Source organism: Leucopleurus acutus (assembly GCF_964270905.1).
Source record: "Leucopleurus acutus genome assembly, chromosome: 2".
Taxonomy (NCBI): Eukaryota; Metazoa; Chordata; class Mammalia; order Artiodactyla; family Delphinidae; genus Leucopleurus; species Leucopleurus acutus.
Genome location: NC_139143.1, coordinates 148584897 through 148611380, shown reverse-complemented (window position 1 = coordinate 148611380; position 26484 = coordinate 148584897). Strand labels below are relative to the sequence as shown.

Sequence of the window (26484 nt, the reverse complement as noted above, 5' to 3'; positions counted from 1 at the left end):
TGCCTGGCAAGAAGTCCTCTCTGGCAGAGTGGGTCAATCTGAAAATGCCCACCAGGCAGGACCCGTGGAACAGAACCCTCTGTCCATCACAACCACAGTGCAGCCACCCCCTTCACTCTGCTACCAGGCAGGGGCTCCAACTACAGCTTTCATCTTCAATACCTTCAGGCATGGAAAAACACATCGTTCCTCTGAGTGGGGCTCTCAGAGCCCCTCTCACTTGAGTCCTGGGTGAGGAGAAAGCAACCCCCTCCCCGCCCACCTGGCACGGGGGAGGAAGTGTCACAGCTTTCTCAACAGCTCTCTCTAAGGAAATGCCCTCTGTCGTCTCTTCCATCTCAACCCTTTGACACCCTCAAAGTGTGTGCCAGTTAAGGATCCCAAAACCAGAGTTAAGTTTAGGCACCTGAAATCCTGCTCTAGAAGGTAGCAGCCAATGCCTATTATCAATACCCATCGTCTTGGGGCTCAGCCAGAACCAAGCAAGCAAAATCCGCCCACTGGCATCCTGCTACCCACAGTCCCACCTGTGCACAGGCTGAACTGCTACAACCAGAGCAGGAGGGAGGAGAGGGCCAGCATGAGCGGGATAAAAACTGGGTGGGGGGGTGTTCAAGAGAACTAAATCCTCACCCATCATACAAGAAGCCAGCAGCCGATGAATACAGCCGATCTAAAAACAGCAGCCTAAGTCTTACTTAGAGGCTGTGCAGCCTAGCAATTCAGGCTTCACCACTCACCAGCTGTGTAACCTTGGACACATGGCTCCCTCCTCTGGGTCTGTTTCTTCATCTGCAAATCAGGGATAATAACAGCAACTCCTTCATGGGGTTGTTGGGAGAATCAAAGGCATTATGTTCGGAATGCTCTTAGAGCATGACTGGACCACGGTAATAAGCACCACGTTTAGCTATTATCGCTTTTATTTTTGTAACTGAGACAAATGGGAGAAAACACTAGAAAATGACAACTAAATGAGTTGAAGGCAGGAGCCCTGTGTTGCGCAAGTCCAGGGAGCACCATCCACGTAGATGAGGGTAAGTGATGCCCACTGGAAGTGAGCGTCCCAGCAGCCCTGGCTGAAGGCAGCTGCCTCTCAGCAGTGTGACAGTGAAGGTAAGGGACTAACTCCCTGTAAAGTCTTAGCAGTATTAGATGATTTTAGAACTATGTTTAGCATTATTCTGCTGAAAATAAAAATATTTTTAGAATGGTAATAAAACAAGCTCCCCAAAATAGTAATAATAGCAAACAATAGGACTTGGCCAATGACAAAAAGAAAAGCAATGGAGGAAATGACAAAGGAAAATCTTGGAATTAAGACCATATAAAAATTTTGAATTTTTGTTTCAAAATCATCATAAAAAACATTTAAACAGCAGATTCATAAAAATATTAGCAACAAATATGAACAAAATATTAACATTCCTAACTTGCTGAACACTTTAAAATATGTAAAGTTTTACATTTTATACGTAAAATGTTCAGACCCCGACACAGACACCAACTTGCAAAAGAGGAGCTATGAACTGTGAATCAATACACAGTATATATTCCACTACACTAACGATCAAATAAACGTAAGATGAAACAATAACCAGTTGTCACTTCCACCTTCCAATTAGGAAATTCCTTTGGAAACACTGGTGAAGACTCAGGGAAGTAAGTTCTTTAAGACACTGCTTGCAGTTGTGAAAATTCGTGCAACCTTCTAAAGAGCTATTTGGTAATATGTGTGTCAAATGCCACTAGCCTTTGGCCCAGTAATTTTCAATTCTGGTAATCTAGCCTAAGAAAACAATCATAGATGCAAATGATGGTTACTGCATAAAGATAGTCACTGCAGCTTTATCTAGACTAAGGGAAAAGGTGAAAAACTCTAAGCATCACGCACACGCAAGTAATATATATACATATTTTTTTGTACTTACGTCAACTATCTGAGAGGGTAAACAAAAATAGGGGAAGGAAGAGGGGGTGTCACTGTTGCCTCCAGCAAGGGGAACTGGGGGTTGGGGGGAGAAAAGGAAGGCTCTTCCTAAGAACCCTTTTGTGGGTCTTCTGAATTTTGAACCATTTTAAATGTATCACCTATTCAAAATAATTTAACAGATGTAGTAAAATGCAATACGTTTTTGAATGTTTACAAAAAAATTTAACAGCATGGAAAAGATTTATGTTAGAATGTTAAGTTTCAGTACACAAGGCTTTATATTCAGAATGATACCAATGATAATGAAAACTATTAATATACAGATAAGCATAGAAAAAAGACTGAAAAGAAATATACTAAAATGTAAATGGTGATCACTTCTGGGGGTGAGATTATTTCCATCTTTAAATGTTTTTAGAGTTTCCAATTTTTCTACAATAAGTATATACTACTGATATAAGTGGGGAAAATAACAATTATTAAATTATCTTTAAAGGGTCAGCCACTTCCCAAAGAAGGATTAGGAGTAAGATCAAGTAATTTGTTGGAGGGCAGGAACCCATTCCTATCTAAGTGGCTATGCAGGATGCCATCAGGAGACCCTGTGCGTGATTCCAGCTTCAGGGATGTACTTGCATGAACCATCTGCCCTCTCTGGACTGCTTCCTGGGGAATCAGCAGAACACACCCACTAGGGCCCGGCCATTCAAATGCTACCTTTCCAGGAAGGCTGCTCTGATCTCTGTCTTGTCAGTGGTAGCCTGTGAGCTCTCTGAGAGCAGGCAGACCCTAAGACTCACGTCTGCATCCCCAGCAGGAGCCCAGTAACCAGCACGCTGGCCCCACCTCCAAGCTGGTATGTCCATCTGCCTGCCCTCTAGACTAGATGTTCCCCAAAGCAGAGGCCGCGCTTGGGTTATACCTACTTCTCTAGAGCCTAACAGAGAGACTAGTATATGATAGGGCTCCAGGAAATGTTTGCCGAACAAATGAATAAACTAAAGAAAGATACTCTAGACTAGCACCGTCTAACTGAACTTTCTCTGGTGATGGAAACGTTCTATATTTGCTGCCTAATATGGTAGCCACTAGCTACATGGGTCTACTGAGCACTAAAATGTGGCTAGTAGACTCAGGGACCGAATTTTTAATTTTATTTAATTGTAATTAATTTAAATGTAAATCGCCATAAGTTCTTCCATAAGAACACTTACATCACAGGGTAATTACAAGATGATCCATTAAAAAAAAAGAGATGATCCAATGTCTTGCCGTACTCAAAAGATGATCACAGCAGGATACTGAAAATGAGGAGGAGGAGGGGGAAGAGAAGGAAGGTTCCCAACAGCCCCCAAGCCCCCACCTACCTGGCCAATATCACACAATGGGAATTTACTTGTCTCCATGACTCCCCAGCAAGTAGCTCTGCTGTATTCTGAGTACCCAACAGCTAGAGCCATTGGGAGAATGAAAGACTGGAATGAGTGAGAAGAAGGGAGGGGTGTGAGGCTGAGACAGGAGAGACTCTGAACATGTTGCAAAAGGAAAACTCTGGCCTTTTTTTTTTTTTTTTTTTTGCGGTACGGGGGCCTCTCACTGTTGTTGGCCTCTCCCGTTGCGGAGCACAGGCTCCGAACGCGCAGGCTCAGCGGCCATGGCTCACGCGCCCAGCCGCTCCGCGGCATGTGGGATCTTCCCGGACCGGGGCACGAACCCGCGTCCCCTGCATAGGCAGGCGGACTCTCAACCACTGCGCCACCAGGGAAGCCCTCTGGCCTTTTTTTATTGCCACAGGTAAGGAAAAAGGATATTCCCTCCAAGAGGAAGGCTTATGCAAGCAGGAAGTGGCAACAGGTGCAGGAAAAGGGCTGGCAAAGGTGTCCCCACCCCCCGGGACTGGGTAACCTGTGTGGCTCCACAACCAGCGTCCTTGCAGAGGGCTGCTCTACACACCCCTGTTCCCGTCCACCCTCAGAGGCCCCGCAGTCAGCCCCTTCCCTGCTGACATCACTGATTCTCACGCTGGCCTCACAAGGGGAGCTAGCTAGTAAATATTTCCATTTTATAAGCTGGCAAACCAAGGCTCCGTGAGACTGGCTGAGGTCATGGGTCTCAGACTGTCTGGAGCTCAGGAGTCTGCTTAGGACAGCAAGCCAGGTGATGAGGTGGTGAAGCTGCACAGGTGAGGACTGGGGACCCGGCCGGGCTGGGAGGGAACCTGCACACACTTGCCCACTGTCCCCCAGCCCTCCTGACTGAGAGCCCCATGCAGGCACGGGCTCTATCTGTTAGCCCACCACAGTGTCCCAGGGCCCAACCCAATACCTGGGACATAGCAGCCATTCAAAACACTGATGAACGAACCAAGCAACAACCAAACCCGGATGCAGCCGTTCCGTTTTCAAGATACTTCCCCACACTTCATCCCATATGCTCCTGACAATTGGCCAGGCAGAGACCACTGTCTGAGGCTCAGACATAGAGAGCCACTCTGGGTTGCTGTCCTGAAAATCTGCTTGGGGAACTCCCCAGGAAGCCACACCTGGACTGCAGAGGGACAGATTAATTCTGCTGGGATCCTGCATTCGTTCTCTTCTCTGGTCCACACTCCTTCTGCAAGTCAGAGATGCAGTCATTACAGACCCCGCTCCATGGAGCTCACAGTCTCGTCAGGGAGGAAGCATCTATAATACCCAACTGTTCAACGGGAGAAAAGTGACAAAGGGCAGTGGAAGATGAAGGAGGGTAACGGTAATTCTGGCTGGAGGAGGCAGTTTCTCGACCGAGACGAATGGGGAAGATTGGACCCAAGGCAGCAGAGTTCAGAGGGCCTGGGGAACGGCCCAGAGCGGTGGCAAGGTGTGAGAAAGGGCGGGGTCTTGGAGTCAGGCCTGCAGCTACCACCTACCAGCTCTAGAACCTTGGGCAAGTCATTTGGTCTCTCTGGGCCTCAGTATTTCCCATCTGTAGAATGGGGGTGATGATATTCACCTCACGAGGAGTGAATGGCTTCTGGGGTATCTGCTCACAGCAGGGCCCAACAAATGGAGGCCTCCACAGTGCTGCAGAGACCCGCAAGCACAGGGATGTGGGAGCAGAACAGGAACAGCATCATGAGGCAGAAGCAAGGTAATTCACCTGGATATTAGAGTCTGAAGGCAACTCCCAACCCAATAAACCAGGAACAGGGGGAGGGAGGTCTGTACCTCCTGACCCACCCCAGAAACAGCCCCAGCCCCCTCCTGCCAGACACCAGAGCCACCACCGGTTGAGTGAGTGTCTTGGACTGACCCCAGGGCCAGGACCTGTCAGACAGTTGTGCTGAGGTAGCCCATGCCCACCTGGGCAAGGGACATAGACAGCTCCTAACCTTCCCCTAACCCTAAGTGAAGCCCAGGTGCTTCAGATCTGTGTCCTCCAGTGCTGGGGTTAGGACCTCAGTCTCTGAAACCCCGAAGTCCTTATTCTTCTAATTTCTCCAAAAAAAAAAAAAAAAGAAAGAAAGAAAGAACAAAACAAAACAAAACACCAGAGTAAGGGGATGGGATACTGCAGTGTAGAGGAGAAACAGCATCAGACCAAGTCAGGCTTGGGGACCTAGGCCCAGCTCTGCCACTCAGTAAGAGCAGTAACAGCAGCTTACCTGTGGTACATACCTACTATGTGCCAGCCCCTGATCTAGGTGCTCTACAGACTCCTCACCTTAAGCCCCTCATCAACTCTGAGATAGGCATTATCTCCATTCTACAAATGAGAAAGACTGGGGCTCAGAGTCCAATGAACTTGCCCAAGCAAGTTCCAGCAAATGGTATAATCAGGATCTGAACTCAGTTCTGACTCCAAAAGCCATGTGGCCACCTTTGCACAGTAACATGACCTCTCTGAACCTTAGTTTTCCCATCTGTTCATAGGGGGATTGAATGAATAATAGTGATTTGGGCAGAGCTCTACAGTTAACAAAGCTCAAACCACAACAGTACCCAGAGAGGGGCCAGGAGGCCAACACAATCCCCCCGGGGTCTGTCAAAGCCTGTCCTGAAGTGGAGATCCAGGGTGTATACATCACTCTCCACCCCAGCAGGGTGACCAAGAGCTGGCTCCTCGCTCTCATTTCCAGGGTTCTTCTTCATCTTAGAGAAATCTGGGTCAGATGTGTTGCAACCACCAATACCTGCTCTTTAAACCGTAAGATGAGACACACTTTAAAGCACCTGGGACTTTGCCTAGACGGGGGGCAGGTGTGTGGCAAAGTGGGCCTACGATCCAGGCCAGTCACTCGGGACAGCCGTCAGGCCCCTAGCTCCTCCACCTGGCCCATGGCCTGGCAGCCACCAAGAAAGATCTGTGATCACTGAAGCCAACTCCTCCCAGAAAGGAGAGGAAAGGGAGGCCCAGACAGGTGAGAAGACTTGCCCAATGTCACCTAGAAAAGTAGGACAGACCTCGTTGTGAAATGCCCCAAGACGGTGTGGGAAGGAGAATAGGGCTGTGTCTGTACTTGAGAACTCCTTGTGTATTCACTGGAGTCTCACATGTGCTGAGACCTTACCATGTGATTAACCTTGTAGGAAAAACAAAGACATAAAACTCAGCTTCTCCTTTCTAGGCTACAAGCTCCTTGAGGGCAGAGACTGGGTTGGAGTCCATTCCCAACCTTCCTTGACACCCACCTTGAGCCAGGCCCTGTGCTGGGCACTGGGATGCTGGAATAACGAGACTCTGCCCCTGTCCTCAAGGACACATAAGTAAATGGAAAATCGCCACAGAGTATGACCTGTGCTACCGCAGAAGGAAGGATAAAGGTGTGGGTGCCAGAGCTCTAGCATAACCAGGCCAAGGGAGAAAGGGAAGGCTTCCAGGAAGAGGTGGCACCTGAGCTGGGTCTTAAAGAATAAGTAGGAGTCAGATTGGTGAAAAGGAAGGGAAGAAAGGCCCTTCTAAGAGATTCTGTTTACCAAACATTTACATGGTAGCAATAACAATAACAGTAATAACCCCAACATTAATTGAGCATCTTACCATGTGCCAATCTCTGTATTTAAGCACTTATACATGTATTAACTCGTTTCACCCTCGTAACAGTCTTTTGAAACTGTTACTATTATTATCCCCATTTTACAGGTAAGAATATTGAGGCCCAAAGAGCTTAATAACTTGCCCAATATCCCGAAGTTTGTACCTGGAACCAGAGTTCAAACATAGTGATTTGGTTCCACACCTACAGCCCCAACCAGCACACTATTTGCTTCTCAGATATGTACTTTGCCAGACCTGGTACTGGATGTAAGGCTACAAAGATGACTATTTGAATATGAACTATTCTATGTTCCAAAATTGATTTTAAAAGGCACAGAAATGAATAAAAAGAAGCTCAAAGTGTGTAAGGACAGAAGGACAAGAGAAGATTCCAGGTCTGAAGCTGCGCAAGGAAAAGTCCGATGCTGGGACTTCCCTGGTGGCTCAGTGGTTAAGAATCCTCCTGTCAATGCAGGGGACACGGGTTCGAGCCCTGGTCCGGGAAGATCCCACATGCCGTGGAGCAACTAAGCCCGTGCTCCACAACAACAGAAGCCACCGGAATGAGAAGCCCGCACACCGCGACGAAGAGTAGCCCCCGCTCACCGCAACTAAAGAAAGCCCGCACACAGCAACGAAGACACAACGCAGCCAAAGATGAAAATAAATAAATAAATTTATAAGGAAAAAAAAAGAAAAAGAAAAATCCAACGCTGCTGGAGGACAAGCAAAGCAGACATTAGGAAGAGGTGGAACTGGATTGGCGGGAAGGCCTTGAACGCCAGACCAAGGGGCTCAGATTTCTTCCATCAGTCAACTGGTTGTGAATCTACATGCCAAGTTGTAATTTCAGGGGAGAGCTTGAAGGCAAAGACTGTCTACAGAACAAATCGATGTCTCTACAGATATGTGAGTGGTTGATAAAATACAAATCTATTTAAAAGAGCCCTTAAAACTAGTAACCTCCAGGTATTTTCTCCATCAACAGATACTAAAAATATAACAGCTATCTGGACAGGGGATCGATTTTTGTCCTTGTATTTAGAAAACCTGGATACCCCTGCTGTCAGGGATGGGAAGTAACAAAAAGGTTTTAAGCAAGGAATTCTTTGGATTGAAGGTCTGGGATTTTTGCCCTCCACCTACCCCTATACCTCCACCTCTCCAGGCTGGAAATCTACCATCTGAAGTCCCAAAGATGAGCCGAGCCCGGCGAAAAGCTCCGATGCAGAGATATTCTCACAAAGAGAGCTACGTAAGTACAAATGACTGTTTGATCAATCATTTGGCCTCAGCGTGGGATTTGGTTAGAATTAAAGCCATCTGGTTTGGGGGGGGGGGGTGGCTGGGGGAGGAGACAAGCAGGCGGGAAAATGACCCACCCCCTCCCCCAAAAAGCATTGTTAAAATATAACAGGGAAAAACAGTAAAGTCTCTGCTGTTATTTCAGCCTAAGCCACTTAATACTTCAGCACATAAAGCAACTTATTTTATGACCTTTTCCCTTTAAAAAGTAAATCAGAAGACACTGCCTTGAATTCAGATATCTCTGAAACACACTACTCATCCCTCCCAGTGAAATATCCTGTTTCATAAACCTTCTTCGAGATACTTGAAACTGCAGATCACTAAATGCCTAGCTTTAGGCATCTGACATTCCAGAGAATTAATATTTAAACTTATTATAGGAAAAAAGAATTGAGTTTGGTTGAAGCATGAAATATTTAATAGTGTCTCCAAATTAGAAACCCGATTTTGTTTCGCACTGGAAATGCCAACGTTATTACCTGGGCTTTGCACTCAAATAAGATAAAATGCACAGGCGGTCTGAGATTAAACACACAATTACGGCTGTTTTCTCCAGAGAGAAGAGGAGCGAGACAGGTTTGGGGAGTGGAAGCGATTGAGTTTCATTTTTACGATACACTTAAAATTATATTATCATTCTCTGCCTTGGGGGTTGGACTTGAGAGGGCTGAAGCTACTTAACCACTGAAAACTGTGTCAAGATCGGTGAATCCACGGAGGCCTGTTCGTGGGCTCATGAAACCGTCTACATCTCGGAATGGGCCCGCTGCTGGGCGAAACCCGGGAATTTTCTCTACTCACTAGGACAAAAGTATTAAGTGGTTTGGGATAAAAATTAAGCTTCAATTGACACAGTGGATCCTGGCAGCCTCTGCCGGCACGTGTAATTTATTTACAGGGTTGGAAAGTCGGCAAAATACATCATCAACTCTTATACAAACTTCTATTAGGTATTAAATACCCAAGCCTCAGAGAAGTAATTCATACAGTCCACCAACGTTCCAAAATAAACCCAATCTCCAGGCCCTCCGGAGAGCTTAAAACAGCAAATGGGATCTGTATTTTTAAAGCTGGGTTTATAATACGCCCTGGTTTCTTGCTAAAGCCTTATTTGCCATCAAACCTGTTATTTAAAAACAAAAGCAACAACATCTAAAAGAGTAATCTGGCTGCTAGAAAAGACACAAATAGGAAGAGACTGGGCCACAATGCAAGCAGGCCATCCCTGATACCCCTTCATACTCTCCCTTTCAGACCCAGGGTCAACATCCAAAGGCAAAGAAGCTTTGGGCAATAAAGCCTCCTGCAATTTCCACTTCAGAAGAAGTATGATCCCTTGAGAATGTCCACACTCACATACATTCTCATGAATGCACACACCCCCATGCAAGACCACAGACACAACCCAGCCGTGGGACCTCTTCCTTCCATAGAGGGTCATTTGACTCATTCATCATTTGACACAAAAGACCCATTTCCCACAAACTCTCAAGTTCACTCTGATCCCTGGTCTGTTCTCCCCACAAGCCTTTCTTCATCCCACCAAGCGTTTAATAAGAAATAATTATTTAATAGATCTCAAACCATCATGTCCAGTGAAGCATGCATTCTACACACGACGTGTGATGCGATCATGAGGAATTCTCTTCAAACAGATGTCTTCATAACCGATGGAAGGGCGACCGCAGCCAGGGCTCGGGCAACAAAGCTCCCCAAACTGCATGACAGGCTCAAAGAGGGACCTGAACCTGCAGTAACCGGCGGAATGAGTGTATGCGCTGCTTCTGAGAAGGGGCTGCTTCTAGGGGCCCTCCGGTCTCGGACTCCTTACCTGAGGACTCCATGTCACAACCAGGAACCACTGTCCTTCTACCACTTCTGCAGCCGAGCAGTGGGCAGAGCCCGATGGAGGCAGAGCTCCCCCTAAAATCACACCTCAGCCTGTTAGCTGAGACTCAGACGTCTGCTCCGGGGACTGGTCATCCAGACCGGCCTGTGGCCTTCTGCTGCCTTCCCCCAGGGGTCGGGGCACACTCTGCAGCCACGGCGACTCCTTGCCACTACTTGGGTTTTAAGGGCCGTCCGTGAGAGCTCTGTGCTTTAGGGGGAAAGCACAGGCTTTGCAGTCAGACAGAGCTGGGTTCAAATTCCAGCCTCTATTACCTGCTACCTATACAGTGAGTCACTGTGAATTACATCGTAAGCTCATTATTTGGACAAATCAATTAACTTTTCCAAGCCTCATTTCCCCCATCTGTAAATTTAGAATAATGCCTCCTTTCCTCATAGGATTGTTGGGCTTTATTAAGTGCAATGACAGCTATAAACTGCTCGGCCTGGCAATGAGTAGGTGTTCAATAAAGATTAGTTGACCTCCCGCCCTCTTCCGGTTCCTTCTGTGCTCTACTTCAGGAGTCAAGAGTTCCAAAGAGATCAAATCTAGAACCTGACCTCTTTCCATACCCTAGATCCTTCCCAACTGCCCCAGCCAAGTTCATGTAGAATCCCGGAGCAACAGAGTAGGAAGAGACTATGGGTCATCCTGTGGAACTGCTTCCCATTTTACAGATGGGGAAACCAAGACTCAAAGCCAAGGGCATGGCCCACATGCATTGAGGCTGTACAATGGCGCATGTGTTTGCTCCAGACAGTCCCAACCATAACCACCAAAAAAATTCAGGCCATGCAGGAAATGCATTATTCAGTGAGCGGACTGAAGGGCTCCTCTCAGTGCATCTGACTCAAATGCTGACTTTAAAAACACAGCTCGTAATGCTAACACAATCCGCCTCAATCCACCGGAAACCTTCTGAAGGAATAACCCTTTGGAGTTTAGGGAAAGACGGGGAAAAGGAGAAAACAGATGCTTCAAGTGACTTTAAACTAAAAGACACTGGGTTAGGGTTGTATTTTCTCCACCCCACCCCACCTCAGGTCTCTGTTTTCTTTCAGTTTCTTATAAATAAGGCTTTAGGAGACCAAAGCAGCCACAAAACTTTTCCCCTCTCTTTTCTGCTTCCCTTAACTCAGTAACTCAGCTATCAGTCCCGGACTTTGCTTCTAACGCCAAAGCATTTTTTTTTTTTCATTGTAAACTATTAATTCAGGCAGCGGCTGTTGATAAACAAGAAGTCCGTTTTAAACTGCTAGAATCATTAGCACAGGGAAGGCGAGCTGCACAAATATTTCAGGAGGTTGCTCTTTTTTCCTGGCCCTGGTATCGCAGCTGGGCTTTCTGCATGTTGCAGCTGAATTTTTCAAAGCCCAGGGTAGAGTTTGTTTCATTTCTTCTCCCCCTTGAACTGAATGTCTTTGTTTCTTTAAACACAAAAATAGACTACCCCCTACCAGAAGAAACAACTGCAAGTCTCTAGGTCTAAACTAATTGCAACTAAAATCTGTATTAGGAAAAAAAAAAAATAGCAAACCACACACTGTAATTTAACTTTGAATATAATCACAGATACAAGGTGAGGTTGTTGAAATACTACCATATCACCTTCAAAACAAGGAACTGCTTTTCTAAGAAAATTGAGAGAAAGAAGGGAGATTATCCTTTCTATGCAAAAGTCACCGTTAGCGACAGTCACTGGTCAATTTACAAATAAAGTTGGTATTTATTTGTTTGTTGTTTTTTTTCCCTATTCCTATCCAAAAAAGGGTTGAAAACCCCATTCCAAACTTTAGTTTCTCCCCTTTTCTAGGATGCTGGCCAAACTCCACAAAATAAAACCAAAGAAAATGATGATAATTATGCAACATTCAGAACAAAGAACATAAGAATATATTTTTTTAAATGATTCATTGTGCACTTATGCCTGTAATGGGATTTTAACACACTGTAAAAATAAGTGTGCTGGCGCACTTCGCTTCTCATGCAACTGTAACGCAGGGAGATGAAGAACTCAAAGATGGGGTGAGGTTTTTTTTTTTTCCAGAAGGAGGAGAAGTGTGAAGGAAAACCACGGCGTATAACCACGGCATATAAAGAAACATGTATTTTCATCACAGATGGAGCAACACAGCCTATGGATATGATTCCGCAGCCAAGATAGTCCTGAGACCTCAGCCCAGCTGAGCACTTCAGGTAAACGACTCAGAAACAACTAAGCCTAAATTAAGTTACGATCTCATGTGCTGGTCCCCGTTCCATTTTGCACGCCAAGTCTTAGCAGCTTCTAGAGAGCTTAGGAGGCAGGAAGGGAAGAGGAATTCTAGCCACACAAGATTCTTAGGGAATCTTTGGGAATTATATTTCCGCTACATGTCTATAAAAGATTTGTCGGGTACATAATTCTTATGACTGTAGACGTAACATGTTCCTATCTTATTTGTGTACCCACACACATACATGTTTCTCTTTGTCTCACTGAGCCTGACATTTGGCCAGCAGGTTTTTCTCCCCCTTATTTGAAACCTCAAGCACTGAAAAAATTTGGATCTGATTATTTCCGGATCACAGGACCAGCACTTTAAAATGGATGAAATGCAAGCAAATTGCCCACTAGAGCCGGAGGGGGTAAATGCTTTCAAAATAACTCATACCTTTCTATTATGGATGTGCTGGCCCCTCAAAAGCCTCCCCAGAACATCACAGTGGCTTCTGATTCAGATGAAGAAACTCTACCAGGTAATGCCAACCAAAACTGTCATGTCTTACTTTCCACCACCAGCCCCTAATGCCCCTAATGCAATCTACAACTGCTTTCCTTTTTTGTTTTCATTTTTAAAGAAAAATATATATACTAACTCTTTTTTAAGTTACAAGATTAACTACTTTTTGGAATTTTCAGCCACGTTATGATGGCCTTTTACTAATGGCAGAGTCCACATTTGTCATGATCATCAGCCTCCTTTTTATTGCTAGGATGTGTCTAGTCTCAGAGCACAATGAAAATGGCCCAGTGAGTCGCTGAGAATTAAACAGTGAGCTCATTATCTGGTTTGGTCTGAGCGCAGTAATTCTGGTCAAACAGAATCTTCTGGTAAACTGCGAAGTTATCTAATGATGGCATAGATACTAGTTACCAACTTCCAAAGATTCGAGACAGAAGAAATACCGAAAGCAAAAATATTTTAAATTCTCTGGGAACATTCGGGAGGCCGTCATTAACACCCAGCTCTCGACCCCCAACACACACACATAGAAGGTGCAAGTTGTGGAACCAGAATCAAACTTTGGAACAGGAAGCCTTAGAAACTGCCACTTACTGTCTGTAGCCTTGAGCACATCCTTGAAGCTTAATGTCTTCATCTATAAAATGGGAATCACAGTAATAAGAAGCCAGCGCTTCTACATCTGTCCCCTCGGAACAGCCCGCAAGGTAGGCAGAGCTCAGCTGGCATGAGGACAGATGAGGGAACGTGTGGGGGACACACGCTGAAAACTGTAAAGCACTGTGCACAGGGAGCGAGCATCATCGGGCCATCGCCACAAAGCTGGCGGCCTCCATAAAGTCCAGATGTTTACTTTCTTTCCTTGTCAGGACTTCGAAAAGCAGAGTGTCGGGTATTCAATAATAAGGAAGAAAAAATGTAGCATCTGGTAATTTGGCCTTTTCAGCTGTTTGGAATCTGGATAAACAGGACTCTGTCATAAACAGATCGTGATTCTTATTGTAAATGATGACAATGTTAGTCCATGACGACGCACCATCCCCAGTGCCTCCTAACTCCAGATCTGGAAACGCAGAGGACCCCAACATTTACGGACAAGCTGCTGGATTCGAGAGCTCACTCCCTTCCTCGGCTTAGGGTCTGTCCGAAACGGAAGGCAGATCATTTGAAACCCGATTCCAAACCAAGCAATACTGTCTTCTCTCCGGTCACCAGGCAGCAGTGGCCACAAAAGACCTGCAGCTTGGCTCCTCTCAGCTTCCTCTGGCTAGGGCACCAGAGTTAAAGTCGTTAAAGTCAACATTTAAAAAATCAAACCTCTCTCCCTCCTCACCCTACCCTCTTTATCTCAAGTATCGCTGACCATAACACGGTGCCCTACAAGAATTAATAAAAGTGACCCCTTTTTCCCTCTTAGTTTATAAAGTATTCTTACAACAACTGTTTCATTTTCCCTTGGGAGGAAGCATTATTACCTCTCGTGCAAATGGAAAACCAGAAGTTGAGAACGTTAAACACATTACAAGAGTAATCTCCAAAATAACCAGGCACTGAGGCGGCCCTTTCACACTCTATCACTAATGCTCTCTTCAGTCTTTCCAAGTAAGTCACACAGTAGATTTACAAATGAGGAAACTAAGGCTCAGAGAAGAGAAATAACTTCCCCTGGTCCCACAGATCTTGGATGGCAGAGTCTTACAATTTCCAGCACAGTCAATAAATATTTTTCAGTTGGTATTCTTACCTGTCTGTTTCCAATAAGCCTGAGACTTGGAGCTAGACACCAAATATTCAAAGGGTTGCGATGTCTAGGGAATATTTGGGTGGGAATGGCGGCAGTAAGAAGGTTTCCTTTACGGCATTTTCAAGAGGGCTGCCCAGCTCTGGTTTTGTGACAGGCCACTGCCTGGCTTGACTATGGGGAAAAATTCGCACAGAGGGACAGAGGCCAGGTCCAAGCAATGGGCTGGCCAGAAACCCCGCACCCAGTAGGCCTCAGTTTCCTCATCTTTTAAATGGATGGGACAAATCCTACACCACCAGCCTTGCTGGGGGCTATGAAGAAAACAGCAGCGTCTTAAAAAATTTAATCAGTACAACCATCTTAAGGTACAAAGAAAGAGGTGCTTCCTCACATTCTTTTATCCTCCTCTGCCCCTTTCAAATATAATCCTGATTTAAAGATCTCATGTTTTAGACATTGGGGGTGTGTGGATAAAAATAATTGGGATTTGGGGGAATGGAAGTCAGAAGGTGTACACAATGCATCCAGACGAAAGGTCTCTAACTACGGCTTGGAACAAAGGCTATGTTTGGGAGAGCCATTTATTAGGTCTGCAGAGAACTCGATCTGCAATTGACAGCTATTTTTTTTTTTTAACACAAAATGTTGCAGGCGGGTGTCTATTTAAGGGAGGATTGTGTATGGAGTGGGGCAAGGGAGGGAGCTCAGGGCAGCAAATATTACTCATGTCTTGCTGCACAGCCCTCTCTCTCCCTAGTAAAAGAGAACCTCATGTGTGTATTCCAGTAATAATACGCTAAAGGTGTTTTTTTCTATATCTACCCTTTAAAAAACGACCTCTATCTCTTGGAGAAGAGACTGACATTTAAAACGAGACAAGGGCTTCCCTGGTGGCGCAGTGGTTGAGAGTCCGCCTGCCGATGCAGGGGACATGGGTTCGTGCCCTGGTCTGGGAAGATCCCACATGCCGCGGAGCGGCTGGGCCTGTGAGCCATGGCCGCTGAGCCTGTGCTCCGCAACGGGAGAGGCCACAACAGTGAGAGGCCCGCGTACAGCCATAAATAAATAAATAAATATCATTTTACTAGTCTTTGCACTGGGGAGTTGGGGTTTTTTCGTTTTGTTTTGTTTTTAACCTAAGAGGAGCTCTCATCTCTAAAAGCAAGCCACCCTACCTTTTCTAAGTTGCTGGGGCTGATTGATGCTAAAGTAGTGATGCCTACAGAGCCATAAAACACACTTTTTTCCTTCCTTAAGAATCAGCTGGAAATAGAACCAAGAGGTCCCAAACACTGAAATAATGAAACCCCAAAGCTTTGGTTTCTCCCAGGGAAAAAAAGGTGGGGGCAGGGGGGAGGACACGGTGCCTCAACAATTTCCCCAATTTCTGGTTAATTATCTGTCAGCATGAAACTTATAAATAATGGCTCAATAATAATTAACTGTGATGAGAAGAACATGTTCATGAGAATCCAGCCTCATTGCTGACTTTGACCCATTAATTATACTGGAGCCTGCACCTTATACCCACCAGCCTCACTGGGTAGAGGAAGGGTATTGCAAACTAACTTTTGACCCAAAACTATGCTTCTGAAGCAACAAATACAGAACAGTCATTGTTAAAGTCGGGACTTGACTCAGGCTAGATTATAGATTCATAAAATTTTCCATCAGGAATCCAGAAATCATCTGGTATAATTAATTCCTTACTTGACAGATGGGGAAACTGAGGTCCCAACAGGCAAGGGGTCTTGCTGAAGGCTTCTGGTTTTTGTTATTGAGGGAGACTGGAATACTTCAAAGGATGCCTTTAGCAGCCTCAGAGATAGACATACTCGAGTTGCTACTCATCCTAATTTATAATAAGATTTTGACAAGTTTCACACAACTTTTATCAGAAACATACAGAAGCAAAATTATGTAATCTGAGCTGTCTATACACCCATCTTCCCCAATATAGGCTACTGAGTTTAAATTAGATGCTTCCTAAACAATCATCGTTTCAGAATGACAAGCGAGTCCCAAACAACTCGAGAGAAACTGATGAACTCCGGACAAAGTTCTACCAAGTTTTCTCCGGAGGATTCCTACAAAGGCCTGCGGTAGAAACGTCAGAGAGCCCAAATCTCTCCACACCCACGGCCAGGCACGTCGGCGGGGCCAGACTTACCCTTACCGGCGGCAGAGGCCTTGGACGGACCGTAGTCTCGGGGGCTCCGGGGCTCGAGGAGGTCGTGGGCGCGCAGTGGCGCGGGCAGCAAGTCACGCGGACCCCCATCCCCGCAGCCCCCGCTGCTCACCGTGACCCTGAAGGCCATGTGCGGGCCGAGGCCAGCGGGCCCCCGGCCGGGACCCGGAGCGCCGGGGGCCTCCTTCGGCCTCTTGTCTGAGTGCGCCTCGGCCACCTCGCAGTGCATGGCGCCGGGGCGGGGCGCACCGCTGGAGGTCGCGCCGGGCTCCTGCGGAGGGGAGAAAGCACAGGCGCGTTAGAATGAGCGGAGCGGTCCCCTTCTCGTCCGGAGGCCGAGGTTTGGTCAGGTCACCATCCCTCCGTTTATTCCTCCTTTTTGAAATGGGTTCGCGCCACCACACTCACCCTAACGTGACACTCACCCTAACCAACCTGATCCGCGTAAAAGGCCCCTTCCAGGGCGCAGGAGCGGCTGGCCGTTCTTCCCTGGCTTGTGGAGGGCCCGGCCACCCAATCCGCCCCCACCAAGCCCTCTTTGGACGAATGGGGAAACTGAGGCCTGGAGAAGGGACAGCGCCTGTGCGCGTCACCCAGTGAGATACAGAGCGAGCGGCAACCAGAGATTCCCGGAGCAGGGCTCTGGCGAAGCCGCGGAGACTGCTCGGGGTAGGTCACCCGCTGCACTCCTCGCCTCGTGGACGCTCTGGGAGCCGGCTGCGCGCAGGGACCGCGGACTGAGCACCCACAGGCCGGGGGAGAGACCCTCTAAGATCCCACCACCACCACCCAAGCTGCGAAAATGGGAGTCGGAGGATAGGCGCTCACTCCCGCGACGCGAACCCATCACACGCACACTCCCACGCGCAGCTGAGAAAACGAACCTATCGCGCGTGCAGACCTGCACAAAGTCGGTAGCCCATGCACGCCCGCTTCCACAAACACCCCGCAAATGCACACTCGGGGACACGACGTGCCATACACACTACCCTCATTCACCCGCTCAGACTCTCAGCAACACTAGCAGCCGCACACGGTCTCACACTCCCCGCGCGCGCGCGCTGCGTGCACCTCCACAGAGCCTTGGGCCTTCCATCGTCCCTCCTGGAAAAGGGCCCCGGGCCCCCAAACTCTCCTTTCCCCTCGCGCTCCCCGCGCCTTCCCAAAGCTCCCCAATTCCACCTTCCCTGGGACGCCAGCCTCGGATGTCTGGCCGGGCGCCCGCCCGCTTCCCGGGCCGCGGGCCGCGCCCCCTCTCACCTCGCCCCGCTCACCTCGCGGCGGCCGCAGCAGCTTGCTCCCGGGGCGCGAGGCTAGGCGCGCCTCCACTGGCGCCGCAGCCCCAGCAGCAGCAGAGTCCAGCGGGGCGGCACCCCGGGGCGGGGGCGGGGCCTCGGCCGGCCTGACAGCCTCTCCAGCCACTGGCTCGCTGCGGCCGCCCCACCGAAGCCAATCGCGGCGCGAGGGCGGGGCGTCCGCCCTCGGGCCAGGGCCAGCCGGGCGCAAGGCTGGGCGGAGGGTTTGACAGGCGGCGGCCGGCGGCGCCCGGTGCTGCGCGGCCCCCCTCCTCAGGCTGCCGAGGAGGGCAGGCCCGCGGGGCGGCGCCGCGAGCTGCAGGGCCTGGGCTCTGTCGTCGGGGCTGGGCTGGCCAGGGCGGCGGAACGCCTTGGGTATCAGGAAAGCCGGGCTCAACCTGGCTCTTTTCCGCTTTTCCCAGTGGCTGAGACAAGACCCTTCTTGCCCTGTCCAGCATCAGTTTTCTCCTGGTCAGACGGGACCGGCCAACCCTGCTACCGCGGAGACAATGGATGTGAAAGTGCTTTAAAGGTTTCCTGCAGAATCCAACCCGCTCACTCCAGAGCTCCCACAGCTTTCACAGCGGGTCAGCAGCAAGGTTGGGACCGAACCCACGGCTCTCAGACCACTTGTCTTAAGTTTTTGTTTCTGTGGTGTTTTTCACCAAAAAGGAAACAGACTAGAGGGTCTCATTCCGAAGTTAAACAAAAATAGATACCCGGATCCCAACTAGAAAACACCCCCAAGTGAATCTGTGAATCTGTCTGGGAGCAGGGTCCCAGCACCTCGAATTTTAGCGAGCCCCCAGGAGGTGCTTACAGCCCTGGGGGTTGAGACCCACTCCTCTAAGTTCCTCCAGGACCTGCAACCTGGTTCCCCTGCATTCTGGCTCCCCTCACAGACAGCAGTGTCCCAGTGAGTCCTGCCCAATGTGTAACAAAGAACACTGGACTAAGAACAAGACCTCAGGGCGACTGGAAGCAGTGGCTCAGTTCCCTTTTCTGAGCCTCAGTTTCCTCCTGTGTAAAATGGGGTTGTTCACCCAGGCCAGGTCTATTTGCCAAGGCTACTGGAGGTTCCACCCAGGTCCTTGAGACTGTCTCTGCATTTCATGTTGGCCTGCCCTGCTCCACACTGTTCACTGGTGATCTGGGCCCACTCCAAGGAGCCTGCCTGGCTCCGCACTCTTTGAAGAGAGGGGTCTGGTCTCTTTGGCCTTGGTCGAAAATTGAAAAATGTATACGGAGCCCCTCCCTACTACTCAACAAGTCAGACCTCACAACACAGGAGTCCACACAGATTAAGAGACCTCAAGCAGCATCCCCGGATTCTTGGAAAACCAGGATTTCAGAATCACAGAATCCTAAAATCTGATTTCCTATCATTGGTTAAATGTAGCATCTTAAAGTTAGAGAGCAATAAAGGTAGGAAGGACCTTGGAGATTTCATTAGACCCACCCCCACGTTCAGAGGAGAGAAGATGTGACCGGCCCATAGTATGGTGGGGTGTGGCAGAGTTGGCACTGGAATGCAGGCTTCCCGACTCCTAGTCCAGCACTCTTCCTCTATACCAGCCTGATGCCTCGAATAGGTACAGGATGTCAGCCAATCCCACGCACTGCACACAGGCCAAGGGCCATGGGCTGCATAAGAGCACAAAGGTCTTGCCTCTACCCGAGGATCTGGAGTTGGGTATTACTGCTACTTATATGGCAGGAGGGGAAGGGATGGAAGGAGTAAGAGTAGCTCACCAATGCCTCCAAGGCACCACCAGGTGCTCCTCCCCCACCCCCTCACTCTTCTGAAGCTCTAGGGCTGGTTCTGGCACCAATAAGCCTTGCGGCTTTAGGTGAATCAGGACCTCATTCTGCACCTAAGTTTCCCCCTCAGAAAGCAAGAGGACTGGGAGATCACTGACCTTTCCAGTTCTGCTCTTTGGTGAGGCCAGGAACCAAGTCCTCCGCCTTACCTCCCCACCACACGTACACACACATACCCACACGCACAGCACTGCACACTTAGTCAGAACTCAGGAAACATTTGCTGTAGAAGTCACTTAATGAACTGGAACTGCAGGCAAAGATTCTCCAAATTTCCAGGTTGCAGCAACAGCTCATTTAGTTATTCTTTGCTGAGCACCTACCCTGATCCAAGTCCCATGCCTGAGCTAGGGACATGGAGATCCTGCCTTTCCCTCAGTGAACTCACAGCTCCACCCTACCAGGACGGATGGGTTTGTGAAGCCTGGCAAAGCAATAAGAAGGTTAATCTACTCAATAGAACAGACCTCTTAAACGTGGTATGTGGCAGGACCTCTTTGCAGATGTACAGAATCCAGCGGGTATATACATTTTTTTTTTTCCTAGAAGAAAACACAAGAAGTGTTAACAGTGGTTAAGGGAATGGAGGACTGGGGGGAAGCCTGTACTTTTCATTTTACACTTCTCTGAACTGTTTGTATTTTCTAACAATATATATTTTCCTCTCTCCCTTTCAACAAGGGTTATTTAAGAGTAGTAGGATTACGGACTGTAATTTTTTTCCTTATACTTTTAGTATGAAAATAAAATTCATTAATATTTTAATTGTCAAGAACAAAACAAAGCAAAACAAATAAAGTCCGCTTCTCCCTCTAGCAGGCCAGGCAATAATGTGTGCTTTTTTACACTAACCAATGTGCCTGCTCAAACACAGTCCATCCTGTTTTGGGGTTTCTTTGGGTTGTTTTTTGTTTTTGTTTTTTTTAATTTATTTTATTTATTTATTTTTGGCTGCGTTGGGTCTTCATTGCTGCGTGCTGGCTTTCTCTAGTTGCGGTGAGTGGGGGCTACTCTTCTTTGAGGCGTGCAGACTTCTCATTGCGGTGGCTTCTCTTGTTGTGGAGCACGGGCTCTAGGCATGCGGGCTTCAGTAGTTGTGGCACATGGGCTCAGTAGTTGTGGCTCAGGGGCTCTAGAGTGCAGGCTTGGTAGTTGTGGCACACGGGCTTAGTTGCTCCATGGCATGTGGGATCTTCCCGGACCAGGGTTCAAACCCATGTCCCCTGCATTGGCAGGCGGATTCTTAACCACCGCACCACCAGGGAAGCCCTCTTTGGTTTTTATTTTTGCCCTTTGGTCCCACATATGGTCTGTCTACTAGGTAACTCCATCTGTATCCATCTGCCAAAACAAACATCATTATTTCTTCTCTGACTTTGTTCCTCCTCCTCTCCCATACTCCTGTATCTGATCTGCCATGAATATACCTAATAGTCCTCCTCCTCTCCATCCTCACTCCTCACTGCTACATCTCTTCCCAACTCTTCTTCCTGCCTCCAGCTTCATCTTCTTCCCAATCATTCATTTTCCGTACTGGTCTCCCTATAAATCTCTAAAATATAGATCTGATCATGTCACTTCCCTGTTTAAGCCTCATTAACAACTTCCAATGGCCATCTAAATAAAGTCAAACCATTTTCTCACCGCACCTCTTAGCTCTATCCTATGTTCCAAGTACCTTAGAAAATTTTTCATCTCCTAGAACCTGGAACACATATTCGTGCCTTCATAGCTTTGTATATGATGTTTCCTATGCTAACACTTTCCCTTTGGTTCACTCCTTCCTAAGAATCATTTAGTACCGAGCTCAAGCGTCACTTTTTTCCAGAAGACGTCCCTGAATCCTCTGGCTAGAATTATTTTCTTCCTACATATTCTCACAGCAATCTCTGCTTCATTCTATCTCAGAACCTGTTACACTGCTTTATAATGACCTATCTGTCTCTCCCTCTAGACTGAGAGCTCTCTGAGAGCAGGAGCACATTTTGCCTTTGTAACTCCAGAGCCTAGAACTGATTCAGGCACAAAGTCAGCACTAGTTAAGTGTTTATTGAATATTGATTGAATTATTAAAGAATGACCACTACTTCCTTTGCTTGCCTGAATTTCTGGCTAAGTGCTTCTTCATCCTATTGTGACCTCCCCCCTCACCACCTTTATAAGCATATACTCAGAAAAAATAGACATTTCTATGTCTAGGGTCTCCTGTGTCCTGGAGACATGAGGAAGGAGAAGGAATAGAGGTGATAGATGTTACTCTGCTTACCCTGCCTCTATTTCTTGCAGCAAAGGGAAGAATTAACATTCACTGGGGAAACTACTCTGTGCCGGGTACTACGGCTGATGGTCTCCATATGGAATCTCATTTAATTCTGACAACTCTGAGAAAAAGAGCATATCTTTCCTATCTTATAGATGAAAAAAATAAAAGCTCAAAATTGATTTGCCAAGGTTCTCATGGTCAAAAGTGTCTGCCTCCCATACATCTATGGCCAACTTATCTTTGATACTGAGTGCCAAGATCGCTCATTGAGGAAAGAATAATCTTTTCAACAAATGGTGCTAGGACAACTGCATATCTACATGCAAAAGAATGAAGTTGGATTCCCTATCTCAAACCATATACAAACACTGACTCAAAATGGATCAACATCCTAAATATAAGAGCTAAAACCATAAAACACTTAGAAGAAAACATAGGGGTAAAATCTATGTGACCTTGGATTTGGCAATGGATTCTTAGATGTGACACCAAAAACACAAGCACAAAAGAAAAAAATAGATAAATTGACTTCATCAAAATTAAAATCCTTTGTGCATCAAAGAACATTATGAAGACAGTGAAAAAACAACTTAGAGAATGGGAGAAAAATATTTGCAAATCATGCAACTGATAAGAGTCTAGTATCCAGAATATATAAAGAACGCTTACAACTCAGCAACAAAAACAACCCAATCAAAACAATGAGCAAAAGGCATAGAGAATGGACTTGAGGACATGCGGCGGGGGAAAGGGTAAGTTTGGATGAAGTGAGAGAGTAGCACTGACATATATACACTACCAAATGTGAAATAGATAGCTAGTGGGAAGCAGCTGCACAGCATAGGGAGATCAGCTAGGTGCTTTGTGACCACCTAGAGGGGTGGGATAGGGAGGGTGGGAGGGAGGCGCAAGAGGGAGGGGATATGGGGATATATGTATACATATAGCTAATTCACTTTGTCATACAGCAGAAACTAACACAACATTGTAAAGCAATTATACTCCAATAAAGATGTTAAAAAAAAATGGGCAGAGGACTTGAATAGACATCTCTCCAAAGAAGATGCACAAATGGCCAACAAGTATGTACATGAAAAGATGCTCAACATTATTAGTAATTAGGGAAATGCAAATCAAAACCACAATGAGATATCACTTCACACCTATTAGGATGGCTATAATTTTAAAAATTAAAAATCAAAAGAACAGGGACTTCCCTGGTGGCGCAGTGGTTAAGAATCCACCTGCCAATGCAGGGGACACGGGTTCAAGCCCTGGTCGGGGAAGATCCCACATGCTGCAGGGCAAATTAGCCCATGTGCCACAACTACTGAGCCTACACGCTAGAGCCCAGGAACCACAACTACTGAGCCCACGTGCCACACCTACTGAAGCCCATGTTCCTAGAGACCGTGCTCCACAACAAGAGACGCCAGTGCAATGAGAAGCCCGTGCACCACAACAAAGAGTAGCCCCCGCTTGCCGCAACTAGAGAAAGTCCACACACAGCAACGAAGACCCAACACAACCAAAAATAAATAAATAAATAAATAAATTTATTTTTAAAAAATCGAAAGAACAGAAAATAACAAATATTGGCAAGCATGTGGAGAAAGTTGAGCCCTCATACATTGCTGGTGGGAATGTAAAATGGTTTAGCCACAACTGGAAAACAGTTTGACAATTCCCCAGAAAGTTAAACATGGAATTACCATATGACCCAGCAATTCTATGTCTAGGTATATGCCCAAAAGAACATTGTTGTGAAAACAATCCAAATGTTCATCAAAGAATGAATGGACGAATGGATAAACAAATTGTGAAAAAATATATGTAAAGGAATAAAGTACTGACACATGGATAAACCTCAAAAACCTTACGCTAAGTGAAAGAAGCCAGACACAAAAGCCATGTATTGTATGAGTCCACTCATATGAAATATCCAGAATAGGTAAATTCATAGGAGATAGAAAGCAGATTAGTGGTTGACAGGGGCTCGGGGGAGGGACCAATGGGAAGTATCTGCTTAATGGGTATAGGTTTCCTTTTGAGGTAACGAAAAAATGCTGGCACTAGGTAGAGGTAGTGGTTACACAACATTGTGAATGTACTAAATGACACTGAATTGTTCACTTTTAAATGGCTACTTTTATGTTATATGAATTTCACTGCAATAAAAAATTTCAATGTAATTAAAATTTAAAAGATTATCTACCTGAGTCCAAAGCCTGGACTTTTCACTGCATTTCAGGGCTCTCACTGGGGTCAGTCCATAGCAGAGCTTCTATAATGGTTGTGGCTCTGGTGCTATCAAGCTGAGGGACACGAGCAAGTCACCATCCCTGGTTCCTCGATACTACACCTGTCAAATAAAGGTGATAGTACCTGACCCACCAGGCTTCTGTGGAGACTCAATGAGAAGGCGGAAAAAGGTAAAATCAATTGGAAAATGAGAGGTAATGATGATGATTAATGAAATACCCAATTTACTTCTCCTACCATTTCTAGAATTCATATTATAACTTGAAGATGCTCTTTTAAAGAACAAATCAGCGACTTCCCTGGTGGTGCAGCAGTTGAGAACACACCCACCGGTGCAGGGGACACAGGTTTGATCCCTGGTCCAGGAAGATCCCATCTGCCATGGAGCCACTAAACCTGTGCATCACAACTACAGAGCCTGAGCTCTAGAGCCCACGAGCCACAATTACTGAGCCTGAGTGCCACGACTACTGAGCCCACATGCTGCAACTACTGAAACCAGTGTGCCAAGAGCCTGTGCTCCACAGCAAGAGAAGCCACTGCAGTGAGAAGCCCATGCATGGCAATGAAGACCCAATGCAGCCAAAAAAATTTTTTAATTTTTTATTTAAAAAATAAAACAAATGAAAACCAAATCAAACAAACAAACAAAACCCTGGAGAACCCCAATATGGAACACAGTCACAAGAGGCCAAAGATGATGTTTTATATGTACACTCATATATGATTAGAGAATAAGAACAAATTTAGGAATAGAAAGAAACTTTCTTAACTAGATAAGCGCAGCAACAAAAACAAAAACAAAACAAAACCTACAGCTAACATCACACGCTTACACTACACTTAGTGGTAGGGACTGAATGCTTTCCCCCTGAGATCCAGAACATGGTAAGGATATCTACCTTCACTATTCCTATTCAACATCATATTGGAAGTCCTAGCAAGTGCAGTAAGGCAAGAAAATAATTAAATAAAAAGGCATACAGCAGAAAACTATAAGACACTGATGAAAGAAATTAAAGATGATACAAACAGATGGAGAGATATACCATGCTCTTGGACTGGAAGAATCAACATTATGAAAATGACTATACTATCCAAAGCAATCTACAGATTCAATGCAATCTCTATCAAACTACCAATGGAATTTTTCACAGAACTAGAACAAGAAATTTCACACTTTGTATGGAAACACAAAAGACCCTGAATAGCCAAAGCAATCTTGAGAAAGAAAAATGGAGCTGGAGGAATCAGGCTCCTGGGCTTCAGACTATACTACAAAGCTACAGTAATCAAGACAGCATGGTACTGGCACAAAAACAGAAGTATAGATCAATGGAACAAGATAGAAAGCCCAGAGATAAACCCATGCACATATGGTCACCTTATCTTTGATAAATGAGGCAAGAATATACAATGGAGAAAAGACAGTTTGTTCAATAAGTGGTGCTGGGAAAACTGGACAGCTACAGGTAAAAGAATGAAATTAGAACACTCCCTACCACCATACACAAAAATAAACTCAAAATGGATTAAAGACCTAAATGTAAGGCCAGACACTATAAAACTCTTAGAGGAAGACATAGGCAGAACACACTATGACATAAATCACAGTGAGATCCTCTTTGACGCACCTCCTAGAGTAAGGGAAATAAAAATAAACAAATGGAACCTAATGAAACTTAAAAGCTTTTGTACAGCAAAGGAAACCATAAACAAGACAAAAAGACAACCCTCAGAATGGGAGAAAATATTTGCAAACAAAGTAACTGACAGGATTAATATCCAAAATATACAGCAGCTCATGCAGCTCAATATCAAAAAAACAAACAACCCAATACAAAAATGGGCAAAAGACCTAAATAGACGTTTCTCCAAAGAAGATATACAGATTGTCAACAAACACATGAATGGATGCTCAACATCACTAATCATTAGAGAAATGCAAATCAAAATTACAATGAGGGGACTTCCCTGGTGGCGCAGTGGTTGAAAGTCCACCTGCCAATGTAGGGGACACGAGTTTGAGCTCTGGTC

General features: G+C 46.4%; 1 protein-coding gene across 3 annotated transcripts in view; it reads right to left on the bottom strand.

The window, feature by feature from the left end:
- Window positions 1–18272, bottom strand: part of GLIS1 (GLIS family zinc finger 1) — a gene marked incomplete at both ends in the record, with an annotated part of 229254 nt that extends 210982 nt beyond the window's left edge. For 2 of the 3 annotated variants that reach the window (XM_082832335.1, XM_082832336.1), the window contains one exon: window positions 16789–17035. In XM_082832335.1, the coding sequence (XP_082688461.1) occupies window positions 16789–17035 (247 nt within the window). Of the gene's footprint in view, window positions 1–16788; window positions 17058–18066 lie in introns of those variants that run through there. The other variant, XM_082832337.1, reaches the window with a different exon arrangement.
- Window positions 18273–26484: the final 8212 nt, after the last annotated feature.